Source organism: Ammospiza caudacuta, chromosome 3 (genome assembly GCF_027887145.1).
Source record: "Ammospiza caudacuta isolate bAmmCau1 chromosome 3, bAmmCau1.pri, whole genome shotgun sequence".
Lineage (NCBI taxonomy): Eukaryota > Metazoa > Chordata > Aves > Passeriformes > Passerellidae > Ammospiza > Ammospiza caudacuta.
The window spans coordinates 93,502,582-93,517,935 of NC_080595.1; the positions used below are offsets into that span (position 1 = coordinate 93,502,582).

Consider the following 15,354-nt stretch of genomic DNA (forward strand, 5'->3'; position numbering starts at 1 on the left):
CACATTCATGATATGCTTTCAGTATTAGGAGTAAAATCTTGATAATTTCTGAATGAGATTTTTTCCATCCTTTGAGTAGTCCCAAAACCTTCTGGTCATCTGCAGTGCTCACTTTCTGATACATTTTGATAGGAACTGTCATATACCTTTTAATTTCCTAATCCGGAATTCCACCTAAATCATGTTGTCCATTCACTTAATTTATATTTTCTTGACTTTTCAAATCCTGTTTCGATTTGATGAAATAAGTACTTTCAACATCTAAAAAATTCTCTCTGTAATACTTGAACTAGTAGAACACAAAACATGGTTTAATTAAAAAAAAAGCTCATCTCATTCTTTGCTTCTCTCCATATATTTAGTTTGATTCACTACTGTCTTCATTTCATGATTTCTCCTTCTTCTAGCTGCTTATATGGAACATTACTAAAAGTCTATCCTGAAATCAGAATCAGGTCAACCATTTTCTTTACCACTTTAATGCACAAGACTTTCAGGCAGAAAATGTTGCCTTTTGCAGAAATCAGGCCTGTTAAACCCCATCATTATCTTTAAGGCATTTTCAGATTTATGGGTGGATTATCATTTCAACCAACTTCTTAGTTATTTGTCCATACCCTTGTACCCCGCTACAGATGATCAGCAATGGCTAACTGATGTGTAAGAATATTCAAATCAAATGAGCTCCTTCTTCCTTTCCCCGTGGCAGTGAAGCTATGACCAGATTTGTATGTATGCAGTAACAAAGGAAAACCACAGCACGCTAACAGACAATGGGTAAACATTTGTTTTTGTATTTATTAGAGGACATTCTAAGCAGCAGATAAATGTTCCTTTAATATCATTACCAATGCATTATAAAAGACATTCACACTCCTGCCAACCCACAAATGACCCTGTGACTAACCACATTCAATAGCCTAGCCTTGCTCTTCCTCCACCAGGTACCAATAATCCCTTCACCCAAAACGTTTAGTCCTGGATAGTCTGTCAGGACTAACATTGGAACATTTTACCTTATTTCTGTAACAAGATACAGGAAGACCTTAGACTTTAAGATATATTGGTAATCCAAGATGTTTCACTCCGATTTATTACTATAATTGCTGCATTTAATATCGTAAACATTACATTCTATCTGCTAGTTCTCAGTAATCCCCTTCCTTTAGTGTTTACTGCTTAGCCAGCCTACCTTGCATAAGCATCAGCACATTTTCTGTTATCTTCTCAACAAGGCACAGGAAGACCTCAGGGTTACCAGTTACATATTAGCTCTTAAGCCTTTATTCCAATCCCAGTGATTATAACCATTATGTTTAACATCTGAAAGCTATTCAAAACATGAATTTTAATACATTTGTTTTGTAACTGAACTAAAGGAGACATTTCAAGAAAAAAAACAGTACAGGGGTTACAGGACTAAGTTTATGGTGGGGAACAGTCTTAAGGATAAGATTTTGAGGTTACTGAGGAAGGTTTTGTTTATTTTCAAATACTTGATAAATACATGTTATTGTACAATGTAAATTTCAAAAGTTATTGTGGACAAATTGCTAGCCTACAATACCAATAGTAATTTATAAAAAGGCTTTGAGACACAAGTGCTTTTCTAGAAAAAATCACTTAAACTTTATGAGTGTAAACCCTGACATATTTAATGGGAACAATTATTGGACAAATATTGAATGTAATTTTTCTGCAATGCTCTCTCATCCATTAAAATTCACAAACATGTTTGTGCAAGACGTGCAAAATTCATATAAAATTGCAGAACATGAGGGAAAATGAAGATGTGCAGATAGCATCTGACAGGTGGTACTACAATCTACTAAGTCTAGCAAATTAATTTGGACAGACTGGGATCTAACCTTTTGGGCAGTTTCCCTCTGATTCCCTTGAATTCCATAGCTGGCATATCAGGCCCTACTACCAAGTGATTCCATGCCAAGTTCACGAGAAGGATATGAACTTTTACTACAGGTATTGCTCGTACCACACATGGACTAAAGCAGAGAAAACGTAATCCACAGATTAGCGGCACATGAGAGCACAAATAAGCTCCAGGCACTAACAGGTTCTCTGTGGAAGACAGTCCAGATTAATGCCATGTTTTAGCTGACTTAAGAGCACAAAGAGTATCTGCCTTACAAAGCACTCATAATCCTACTACCAGACCCCTCATCAGATGTAGCATAGGTACAGATTAATCCACCACCTTTATGTCTTATCAGCCTTACTTTAGCCAGGGAGGCTGAAGCCAGGAGGTGAATATACACATGGATAATCCATCTCCAAGAACTTCAGCTGCTAGTCAGGAAACAGTGTACTAGCTTTGGCTGGGGTATGGTTAATTTTCTTCACAGTGGCTGGTACAGGGCTGTGTTTTGGATTTGTGCTGAACACAGTGATGATGATGTGGAGACGTTTTTGTTATTGCTGGGCAGGGCTTACACAGAGCCAAGGCGTTTCCTGATTTCTGTGCTGCCAGGCTGGGGAGCCTGGGAGGAGACACAGGTGACCCCACTGACCAAAGGGACATTCCAGACCATGGAACATCACGCTCGGTATATAAGGCAGGGAGGAAGGGGAGGACGTTTGCAGCGATGGCGTTTGTGTTCCCAAGTGACCCTGAGGTGTGATGGGGCCCTGCTCTCCTGGGCATGGCTGAACTCCCACCTGCCCATGGGAAGCAGGGAATTCATTCCTTGCTTTGCTTGTGTGCATGGCTTCTGCTTTCCCTATGGAACTGTCTTTATCTCAGCTTATGAGATTTCTACCTTTCCCTTCCTATTCTCTCACCAGTGCTGCTGGTGGGGGAATGAGAGAGCATCTGAGTGGGGCTTTGCTGCTGGCTGGGGTTGAGCCATGACACCTTCTCCATCATCTTCAAGTGTTAGTCCACATATGCACTCACACTATGGGTGACTCTGAACTGACTTGATGCTTTCCATATCAACCAGGAGCTGGGACTCAGAATCCTTCATGCAAACATCTCAGCACAATTCTGCTGAATGCAGCATCAATCCTAGATGCCTCTGTGGTGGCACAGTGTCTAGAGAAAGGGTACAAGAAGTTCCAGATGTCTGCTTTGAATATACCCAGGATGAAAACACGTTTTCCTTCTGTCAAAACCGAGGCTACTCGTATCATTCAGCTTCTGGTGACAGGTGCTCTAATTACTGAAAATAGATCCACATTGGCTGTTACATTCTGCCTGTTATCCACCTTGACAATCTCTGGATAGTGATGGTTGTATCCAGATTCTCCTTTCAGTGAGATATTCTTTAGATGCCTCCCTACTACATTTAAACTTATGAAAAATTCCAGAACCCAACTCCTGGCATCCAGGTTTAAATTCTAAGGATAATTGGAATTAGATAGCAAAAAAGCAGCAGCAGCAGCCTGGCTTTTCATAAGGTTATCAAAGATCCTTTTCCTCTAGACAGTTCCTCCAGTCACCCTCAGTATCAGCAGAGGAGATACCAATGACAGTTTTGAAGGATTATACCATCACTCCCTTTGAAGGATTATATCATAACCTCGAGGATGGAAAAGTTCATGCTAAAGAGCACAAGCCACACTGATAGAAATTGAGGATGGAAGTGCAGTGTTTTAACGTTGCATAGGCTATGGCATAACCTTAAACACTTTGGTGTACTTCAACTTTCAGTCTTCAGCACACTGAGCAATAAGGCTACACAGACAGCCACATGACCTCAGGAAACCTAATTTTCAGTTGTCATTAATTCAGACCAGTTTCAATTCTAGATTAGTATCAGTCCTGATCTCACATTAAGCTATCTGTAGTTCAGGAGGAGGCCAGTAAGACAAAAGACCCACTATGATGTGAGAAAATTAAGACAACTTTACTAAGGTTTCCTTCTGTAAGCAATTAATGAAGTGGAGAAATGTAGAAAATTCCTCTCTCCGAATACAAGTGTTTCTTGTCTATCATACGCAATCTTGAGGAAAAAAACGTCCTGCAGTTGAAACCTGAAGTAATAGCAGGTCCAGTCACCGTGCAAATGCAATGCAATGCAATGTCTGATAGCAGTGCAGGACCTGTTCCCATGGGACTCTTACAAGAAATTCCTTAAAGATGGTGAAGTTAGCTCTCCTGAAGTCCATGGTCACAATCTTACTTACTGCCCTGTGTCCTCCTCATCCAATACTGAACTCATGAGCAGGGTCTTAGAAAGACTCAAATGCAAGGCAATTAAATATTAATTAAACCTCCCTCTTACCCATACCTTACAAGTTACAATGGCAGCAGTGTGGTAGAGAGGAAGCTAGTAGAGGAGTACTCTGTGGGACTCTGAGGACTACATACTAATCCAAAGTCTGTATTAGGTGTATAAGTAACTAAAAGAAGCAACAAAATGCAAATCTTGTGGAAGAGTACACCCAACTTCTGGAAAAAAAATAAACTGAAAATCCTATTATACATTTACTGGACTTATCCAAGGGAGCTTGTGGTAATTTGAATAAAAGGAGATCCAACTTATTTTCTAAAAGCACTAAAAGAAGTCCATCAAATCCCTAAAGATACCAAGCTCTCTTGGCAGTTAAAAGAAGAGCCTTGTACAGATAAATTATCAGTTAACGGAAAAAGAAAAAAAAAACCCAAACAAAATCTCAGTGGGTTTCTGTAGGATCTGTACCAGGGACAGGTTTTGTCCAGCACAAACAATTATAAACATTTGGAAAAGGGCAGAGAACCATGACAAAATATGCTGACAAAAGCAGGGTAGTAAAAACATGCCAACAGTCCATAACACAGCATAACAGATAAAATTAAAATGTTGACAAAACTCCCAAAATTGTTTTCATGGAGGAAAAAACCACAAGCCTAAATGTACATACAGGCATGATAGGGGAAAAAGCTAACACTGAAATAGGTACTAGTCCTCAAAAAAATGTCTTAATTCTGATTTAAGAAAACATTGGTTCAATGCTCAGTCAAGCAGCAAGGCTAATGTTATGAAAGTAGTATTATTATTAAATATTATGAAAGGAATGTGGCAGAAAGCAGAAAATCATACTGGCTGCTGAATAAACCTTTAGTTCTCCATATAAGGAATGGGACAGTAAATTGGGAAGACATGTAAGACACTACAGAATAGAGAAGATGAGACATGATAGCAGTCTATCGAATCAGGTCTTGTGATGCATTCATTAAAAGATGTGAGAAGAGTTACCTTGTTAATAGATAGAAAATATCATATGAAATAAGCAGGCATCAGGCTAAAAGGAGGCAGACACTAAGAGGAACTACTTCACTTGATGTAAGGACTGTGCAACTTTTCCATAGATGCTTATGCGTGATGCTTTATACAGATTCTAAAACCATTTAGGCAAAGAATCAAAAAAACAACTAAGATTTATTCACACAAGGATACCACTTCTGAATTGCAGTGACCAAACCAAAAATAACGTATCAGGGCACTATCCTTGTAAGCCTCTGCTGGTCATACAGTCTTCCCTATGCAACTACTGTTAGCCATTCTCAGAACTCAGCTCTAAATGAACTTCGGTAAAGGTCCTCTTGGCATTTCATAACTCAATAAATGACATTCTCATTTAAAAAAACACATGAAGTTTTTATTTTTTGGGTTTATGTCAAATAAATTTTGCATATCAGTATTGAACTTACCCCATCATAAATTAGCCTGTATGTAAACTCCCTTCACATGGCTTATAAAGAAAACGGCAAAAGAATTTGGGGCATGATTATGTTTTATGCAAAATACCAACATTAAATTATTTGTATGTTACCATGAACATACTATCTTAATAGTTCAGAAAATGCTACATGCATATTTATTTATATAGCTTATATATTACCACAAACTGTACTGAACAAAAAACTTCCGTTGATCATAATAATATTTCAATATACCATAAACTTGAAGTAAATAACTCTAAATTTTACCTTTATCTGGGTCCAACTGTTCCTGGGACAGAATACCACACAATACTGGGTTCTTCCACACTCCCTTCTCTTGTGTAAGTGTTGTTAAAATGTGCAGTTCCTGGCTGCCATTTTCCATCAAGTTTTTATGAGCCACCTGAATAATGTATTTTACAAAACAAGGTATTGTTTTAAAAAGACATAAATAATGTGTCTTTCATACTCCTTTGTACCTTATGTTACCACATTAATGCCTTACCAGACAGAGTTACAGGTATAACAAAACTACCTTAGCCTTCAGCCTATACAGGTTTTACTTCTGCCTCTGTTGCCTGAGATATAAGCTGAGAAACCAAAACAACTGAGTGCTTCAAACTCACCTTGAGATTTATTAACAGGGCTACTTCTGAAATTTCTGAAACTAAATTTTGAAATAGGCCTCTCTTAAAAATGGATGAGCAATTTCTCTAGTCCACATATTGTTCTGGTACCAGGCGCCTAAACTTTATCTTCTCAAGCTCTTCAGCAGCTCAATTTCTATGTACTGGAGACAGCGAAAAAAATATTTTTATAATGTCGAAAGATTTTAGCTGTTAAGATCTCACTGCATAGTTCTATGCAAATATGAATAAACAGGCTGGAGTCTTAAAACGATTAAAATATCTTCCATGGCATTTATATACTAGAATAAATTCTGTGGGCAGATGTACATTTGGAAGCAAAACAAATACCTGCAAAAATCTGTGGCTTAAGTAGCAATGCACAACTTACACTGGTCCTTTAAAAATAAATGAGCCAAGAAATGGCTCATTTTTCTTTTACTTTTCCACCTGCTCTCAAGGCTGTGGAACTCTCCTCAGCAACAAACACATTTCTTCAGAATTGATTTATATAAGGCAATTGCTAGTCAGAATTCACTCTAAAATACTCAGCCTTTCATCTTCCCATGTCATTTAGGCTCAGAATCCTGAGGTAACTGTATCTGGTCTTTTCATTATTATCCCTTTCTCCCCCTCCCCCACTTTGCTATTTTTTAAAAACTGTATGCTGGACCTCCCACTACATATTTCTGATAAATACTGAGAAGCAGAACTTGTCCCAACACCCTCCTTTAATGCAGTGCTCAAACCTTAACCAGCCAGTGCCCTGTGAGAGATTTAAAACCCTTCAGTATCAACTGAAGTTCATAAGTTTCAAACATACAACCATAAATAGTACAGAATTACTTATATGATAATATTTAATTTCTAAGTGTGTTAATAGTCAACTATATTTTAAAACATGAATCTTATTTCAATAATCTATAACTATTTTTTTTCTCCACAGCTGCTGCATGCAGACAGATGTTATTACCTTCAGCAATTACTGCAGAGTATGCAGGATTTCCAGCTGAAGACCTTGCTCCTTACAGACAGGCTACATACTTAATATCCCCTATGGCTTCCAAACCATTCTGAAAAGCTATTTTCTTTATTTTATGAACTAAACTCACCTGTACAAAAGCCTGAAATTCTTCCCATTTATTTTCAGGTAAGTCCAGAGGCAGACACAGTAGAAGTTCAATACAGCTTCTAGAAGTCAAAAAAGGAATTATTTGAGGAAATTTTTGACATTGAAATTGTATAATCAACAGTTCTTTATTCCAATATAAAAATAGTTGTTTGAAACACTAGCCACAAAACAGTTTTCTTTTTTGAACACATAAAGAAAAAGAGGCCATGAACACTCTTGCAGAAACTGTAAAAGCAAGCTCTCTAAGACACTATAAAAAAAAAAACATCATTGAATCCAACTCTGTAAAAGCCTGTGCAAATTGATGCACTTTCAGATTGTATGGAAATTGATAATAGCAAAGTGTTTCAAGCCAGGAATGTTGGCTTGCCCTAGGTCAGGAATCCTTGCCTTAATTCCAGCAACCAGATATTCTCCCTTACATACAGCATCCAGAATGAGGAAGGCAGGTGCTCGTAACTGGATTGGGAAAACATTTAGGCAATGAAAAGTTAACACCATACAGACTGGTTTCAGTAACCAGAACACCATACTCACAGTGCTAAACGTTCCAGCACAAAGGCAACGTTTTCACACTCAGAGGTAAGGTAAGGTCGTGCTTTAACGTAACTTCGGATGGCCACCGTGTACACCTCCAACAGAGGCAGAGGATCTTCCGATGTCTTCCACTTTTCCGCATATTCCAACAAAGTCTATTTAGGAAAAGGAAAACAAAATCCAAAAATCAGGAACAAATGTAAGTTTAAAATTTTAAATTTCTCACTAGTAGATCTCCTTAATATGAATTACATATTCTCAAAGCATGCCTTTTTTCCCTTAAAATTTACTGTTTCATTAACAACTGACACTTAAGACTCCACACACAATCATTCTCTGATCATATAAAAACGTTATGACTGACACTTTCTCCCTGTGGTAACATCATATGATTCACTTTACATTCCTATTTTCCAAATAGAAATCTGAAGAGCATATCATAGTTAAGGGACTGAAAACTCATTTTTAGACATTCATCTCTACAATTCAGCTTTCAAAGCAAGTAAACTTGAAAGTTTTAAGTCTCCATTTTAATTTTCTACTTCCAGAAACAGTTTTGCTTTTCCCCTGCCTTGCCACCTTGAAGATACAGGTATCTTCAGGACATTGCTTTTCACAGGGTCTGAAAGGAATATGTTCTACGCATTTTAAAGATATCATCTGTACATCAAAATCTCATTAGTAAAAAAAGTGGTTTCCTACTTGCCACATGAATACCTACAAATAGTGATATTAAACTAAAACTCATGAAAGTGATGAAATAAACATCAGCAACCAAAGTGCAGAAGACTTCTATTCATTTCAGTCAATGCCAGGGGACTCAGACACGCATTTAGGCAAAGTCATCATCCCAACCACATCCCCCATGGATCTCTGCTATCACACCTAGGGTAACTTGATGGATTGCAAACTAATCCCTACACCAAGGTTGCATGGAGTCTGTCATATTACAGTGACCAATTGTGCTGTCTGCTTCTTGAGGGGCATAACACGCAGAAAGCTGAGAATAAGAGAGAGCAGTTTTGGCTGTCTGACACCCTGCCAAAAGCAGGGCCATTATGATATATAGCTTGGAGGAATATGTTGATGGAGCTGTGTGTATCCTGAAGAACAGAGACTCTATAGCCTTTATGGGCAACCTGTTTCTGAGTGTTTAGAATACCATTTATTAAGATTTTCCTCCACCAGTACCTAGAGAAGCAGTCCCACAGGTTCTCAACAGAGGGGTTAGTCCCCCTCAAACTGGTGCTAGCACAGCCGAGAGTGTAGCAAGTGCTCAGCCAGGGCACACTGGAGCTGCTCAGGAGAACAGCTGGGCTGCTGCCCCAGAGCTGGTGCCAAGCCTCTATTGGTGCATGGGCTACACTCCCTCCCACCCCCCAGCTTCGTGCTCACCTTAGCCACTATGTGTCAGTGCATTCCCGCTGGATGCTGAGCTCCCTCCCAACAGTCTCTCTTACCTTGCTTGCTCCCACCAAATCATTATCATCCACAAAAGTGCTGAAGATATGCTCTGTCCCTTCATTCAGTTACTAGTAAAGAAGTTAAGAGACTATTTGCTCCAGTATTGAGCTTTGATAGGAAGCCACAAGCAGCTGGCTGCCATCTGGACTTTGTATTAGTAAGTGTTTGGGACCCACACTTCAGGCAGTGGACTGTTTCATAGATTTGTTTATAAGAATACTAGTGGAGATGAAATACTACGGCCTGCTGATGTCTGGCAGAAAAACATCTGCCATTATCCCCTTGTCTGCACAGAAGGAAATCAGGTTTGTCAGTGTGAAAGCATGTTACACAGTTCATTGTGTCAAGGACATTTAGCAAAAGTCACCGTTCTCTCTTTTTTTTTTTTTTTTTTTTTAAGGTCAGCTGTAATTAAACTAATTTTGACAACGTTTTTTCAATTCTGACAAGGTTTGTTCTGGTAAGGAAAATCAGAGCCCTCTGAGCAACAAAGCTCTTCTGCTACAGAGTTTCCCACACACCTGAATAAGAAACAAAATAAGGTGGTTCTCAACTCATTTAACAACAAATGTTGAAAATTTGTTTAATTTCTAACATATTAATACCACTATCTAAAAGAATTTGCTATATTTGGGATACAATGCAACTCAAATGATAAAAGAGAACTTGGTGCAAATTTATGTATCAGAAAGTAAAAAAACCAATGTTAACTATTTTAGAAATGCAAGCCATCATATCAAAAAAACAAGACAAAACAAAACTAGGTTTATTCCTGTCTTCAAATCTAGTTTATCTAAAAAGCTAAGTTTAAGTTAAATTCAGCATTTTCTGTCTGTACTGCCTTAACCAGTGGTAATGTTAAGAACTTAAAATTGTTATATTTTAATATCCAAATAAATCCTCTCAACAAAAAAATGTCAACTATACTGAACAGATTTTTTTTAAGAAATCTGTTTCGTGTGGTCATTTGCAATTACAATACCATCACCACATTATATATCCTTCACCCAAAACAAAAGCCCAAATGTATTTCATTCAAGGACATAAAAGGTAAGAAATATGCAAGTTTTGGCAAAGTGCTTCACTAAAGCCTGGTTTGGTTTTAAAGGCAATCTTACCACACAATCAATATGTGAAGAAGTTACATACTCTATCCCTCTCCTGCAGCAGAAGATGCTTCCAAGCATCGAGTGCTTCCTACTGGAACCCTTAACCTGACTGGAAAATGGTCTGTTTTACTGTAACACTCAATTTGATGCTCTCCTAAGAGCAGCAAAAAAGCACCACAGACCACAGCAGAGAAAAGATGGAAGACCAAAACAGAGACAAAGCATGTAAGAAAAAACAGAGGAGGACTACACAAACAAGCTAAGCATATTAGCAAACAGTATTTCAGTACCACTTGGCAATTTTGCTCAATGCACTAGAATAATCAGATCAGAACAAAGCAGTTGCCTTGAAAGAATCTTGAAAGAAACTCCAGCAAAAAGTCTCCCTTTGTCCTAATACTCCCATAAGCAGAAGTACTGTGATTTCCATTACTGACTTGTCATATGTGACATGTTTAAGGATGCTAGTGGCAAAACAGCAAAGCTGAACAAAAAACAGCCCAGGAAAGTACACTATATTCTTCAGTTTTTGGGTCATAGAGCAGTGTTTTGGATAGAAAAGGCAATAACTTCTTCCCCTTGCCTAGCTGGTATAAGTAGTCACCTTAAAAGAGTGAATAGCATAAGCTTCAGTTCACATGAAAGCCAGAGACCTGTAAAGTAACCCTCTCTCCTCAAACTGATGTTGTTCCTTGTTAAGAATTCACTAGAGCAATCAATACTGCACCTTTCATGGTATAGTACTTGCAGAAAATTTAAAATAAAAACTACAGTCATATAATTCTTTTTCCTTTTGGAGTAAACTTTTTCTTCTTTTAAGTGCTTTGGAATGACTTACATTTTTGTACTGGAGAAAACACCCCACAAGTGCTTTTTGTTGAAAGAGTATTACAGCTTAACCGATTTCACACTTGCTTAAAAGACAATTTTCCTTGTAAAGGGAAAATGTGAAAACAAGTTGCTGGTGAGACTGAATAAAAGAGGGACAAACATGCTAATCTGAAATTCAGCACAGTTTACTGTTCATACTGATTGACAGACATGCTAGGAAAATTCTTTGCATTAGTTTGGAATGCTACTTAAGTCAGACAATTAGATTTGTAATTGGTGATAAATAGTTAAAACTAACACTGTCATATAGAATTACTTCTCTTTCTGATTAATTTGAACAAATACACTTCTCTTTTTAGACTAAATATATATTAAAAAACCCCCAAACCAAACCACAACAATAACCAACCTCCCAAGTAGTAGCTAACATATAAGACCAAGGCAGTAACGCTACTTTTACTCATCTCCTCTTCAGAAGACCACAGCAAACAGCAAGATTAATGTAAGCTTTGGTAAATTAAGGACATTTCCAACTTTGCAACCAAACCAAGAAACATATCCTGGAGCTGTCTCAAAGTGTTGAGGACAGGAAGTAACAAGAAAGGGTAAGAAAAAAGAAGGAGGCAGGAAGATATAACTAAACAATTACTTGTCTAAGAAATGTGACTGAAGAGTATCAAAAATATTCTCACCTGCCATTGCAAATATGAGAACCTAAGGAAGAAACCATCAGGCCCAGTAGAGAGACACTGATTCATAACATGGCAAGGGACCCCTGAGACCTGTAGCAACAAGATCAGGACATCTCAAGTCTCATGGTGGGTGGTCAGCATGCTAAAGAACCACCAGATAGGCAGGATCACCATCCAGTCTGCACATGGGGAGATACCAAATGCTGCTGGACCCATTATGACACAACCATGCAGGAATTCTCCCTGCATGGAGAATAAAACAAATAGGAACTTTGCAGAAATACCATGTAGTCATTAATACCAGAAAATTGGATGAGAGAAGAATTATAAAAGCACTGGCAGAAACTATGACAGTCCAACAAAGATCACTACAATCTACATTCAGATTACTGAGAATAAACTGAAGTAAATAAAATCTCATTTTTAAGACATGAAGTTCATTAGCAGTTAGTCAAAATAGATATAATCAACAGATTGGCAAATTCTCAGAATACACCATCTAACAAAAAGTATTCAGAGTGTTGGTGACCTGTTATTGCCATCTTTTAAAGTGGCAAACACACTGTAAAAAGGAAGAAGTTTGTACTATAACACAGTGGCACTAATTTCAGCATTAAATAGTGCTATTTTTATCTCATATATATATATACATGTATCAGCCTCTTCCAAGCCATTATGTGAACTATATTAAGCATTTACACCCACCACACCCTTCAAAAATATTCGTTAGTATGACAGATTTCCTTGTCTGGATGTCTCTAGACTATACAGCACTGCCATTATACAAAGAAAATTAAATTCATTCTGCTTTGCTTAATGAATCAGTGTTGTGCTCTGCTTACAACCATAAAAAGAAAGAATTTTACCCCCAGCCCTGGGCCTCATTAAGTTATTTATCTCCCTACTCGGGACATGCTTGTTAATCAAGCCAAGTACTGTGTTCTGAGCACAGCAGCAAAAGTTTTGCTCTTTGAGACTGAAACAGGCCTTTTATTTTAGCAGCAGGTTATACAGTCAAGAATCCTCTAAAAGTGGAATAATCTTGACCTGTACAATAAAAATATGTACTATACCTGTGATTTAAATTGTAGAAAATATACAATCACAGGTAAGGTTCAGACCTTACTTTTCAATCTTTATCAGAACCCTTACAAGACTGTTGCTGTAGCAACCCACCCACCAGAGAATGCTTTACTGAACAATTTTCTTTGCTAAAACTAGCCCTACAACACCAAAGCAGTGGTAAAATATGTTTCATATTAAAAGACAGCGTTAGTAACTGTTAACAGGAGTTCACATGTATGGTCCACACCTACATGTTTCTTCAGCTCTGAAGAACAGATTCTTACCCTGAACACACCTGAATAAGGGCAGTTTATTTAAATTTATGTCAGGACATGCCTGGGACTGTCAGTTTCATTTCCTGCTACACCCATAGGACTAAGAAGCTGGGAAAGTGACAGACAGTGGTCACACAGGTAAGCTGCATCTCTCAAACAGCTGCAGTAAGCAGCAAAACCTTTATTTCAGTGACTTTCTTCAAGCACATCCACACAGGAGAAAATCCAAACAAAATGACACAACTGTGTTATGTGGAGATGAGTCTTAGGGAGCTGCACACAGAGAGTGGCTGAAGGAACTCTCTCCATGAAACAAGCTCCACAGTGGCAGAGACAGCAAAGCAATGACAGAGCTCCACGCACCCAGGCAGGTGCAGGAGCTCCAGCACTTCTCAGTGAGATCACTCTGCTGCTTGCTGCTCACATGGAGCACTCCCACAGAGGCAGGGCTCCCCCTGACACAATCACACCTCTCACTCGGCCAGTACCTGCCAACAACCACCTGGTACAAAACAGCAGCTGCCTTCAGAGGAACCACCAATGGCCTGATTCAAGAAAACACATCAAGCTTTATTCAAAGCTGGTGAAGGATAGCTACAGTTCTGCTATCATGAACAGAAATTTCAAAGGAAAGTGAGGGTTCCAGTCAAGAAAGGGCAACTGAAGAAAACCAGCAAAGCAAGTCTCCCATATAAACCATGCATATGATTTAAGAATATTTTTCTTGGCCTAAGATTCTCCCCTGTGAAGGTGACGGATATGTTCTAATAACCAGTCACAGCTTGTGTCCCTAGATGATGGATCATGAGGAAATGAAAATGAATTGGAGACCCTGAGTTTGGTATCACCATACAGAGGAAGATGCAGAGAGATGCTGTACCCTGTAATGAACCACATAACATAACCACTTGAGTCAAATCAAGTTCCACCGACAGCTCTGGACTGGTTTACAATTTGATGTTTAGTTTTAAATGGACTGAATGGAAGAAGACATATAGCATAGTTTGATCCAGAGTAAGTGTCCCTGAGGACATTATCTTGGGACCAGTGCTTTTCAATATCTTCATCCATGACCCAGACACTGAGATCAAGAGTACCCTCAGCAAGTTTGCAGATGATACAAAGCTGAATGGTGTAGTTGACATGAGAAGAAAGGGATTCTACCCCAAGTGACTTGGACAAGCTTGCAAACTGTGTCTACAAGAACATCACGAAGTTCTACAAGTCCAAGTCCAAGGTGCTGCCATCGGTCAGGGTAAGCCCGGATGTGAGTACAAACTGGGAGAACTCATTGAGATCGGCCCTGAGGAAAAGGACTTGCTTGTTCTCATAGATAAAAAGCTGAACATAAGCCAACAAGGTGTGCTCACAGCCCAGAGAGCCAACTGCATCCTGGGCTGCACCGCAAGAGGAGCGGCCAGCTGGTCAAGGGAGGGGATTCTCCCCCTCTACTCTGTCCTTGTGAGACCCAGCCTGGAGTGCTGCACCTGCGGTCCTCAGCATAAGACAGGCATGGACCTGGCTGAGCAGGTCCAGAGGAGGCCACATAGATGATCAGAGGAATGGAGAAGCACTCCTGTGAATAAAGGCTGGGAGCTGAGGTTGATCAGCATACAGAAGAAAAGACTCTGGAGAGACCTTATTGTGGCCTTCCAGGATTTAATGGGGGGGGGGGGGGGGGGGGGCAACAAATTTTGTATGGGCAGATATCAACAGGACAAGAGAAATGCTTTAACTGAAAGCAGGCGAGTCTAGATTAGATGTTAGAAAGAAATTCTTTACTCAGAAGGTGGTGAAGTCTCATCCCAGGCACTGCTCAAGGCTGGGCTGGATGGGTCCTGTGCAACCTGATCTAGTGAATGGCATCCCTGCCCATGGCTTGGAACTACATGATCTTCAAGTCCCTTCCAACACAAACCATTCTATGATTCAATGAACTTTGTACAATCAGGTTCCAC

The 15,354-nt window shown here is 39.0% G+C and overlaps 1 protein-coding gene across 1 annotated transcript in view; it reads right to left on the reverse strand.

Annotated features, from left to right (window-relative positions):
• ZNF292 (zinc finger protein 292) overlaps window positions 1-15,354 on the reverse strand; it is a 52,699-nt gene that overhangs the window by 18,677 nt on the left and 18,668 nt on the right. Inside the window, exons 2-4 of the mRNA XM_058801046.1 lie at window positions 7,961-8,115; window positions 7,404-7,482; window positions 5,933-6,068 (exon numbers count right to left, since the gene is read on the reverse strand). Coding sequence (XP_058657029.1) covers window positions 5,933-6,050 — 118 coding nt within the window. The 5' untranslated portion in view covers window positions 6,051-6,068; window positions 7,404-7,482; window positions 7,961-8,115. The remainder of the gene's footprint in view (window positions 1-5,932; window positions 6,069-7,403; window positions 7,483-7,960; window positions 8,116-15,354) is intronic.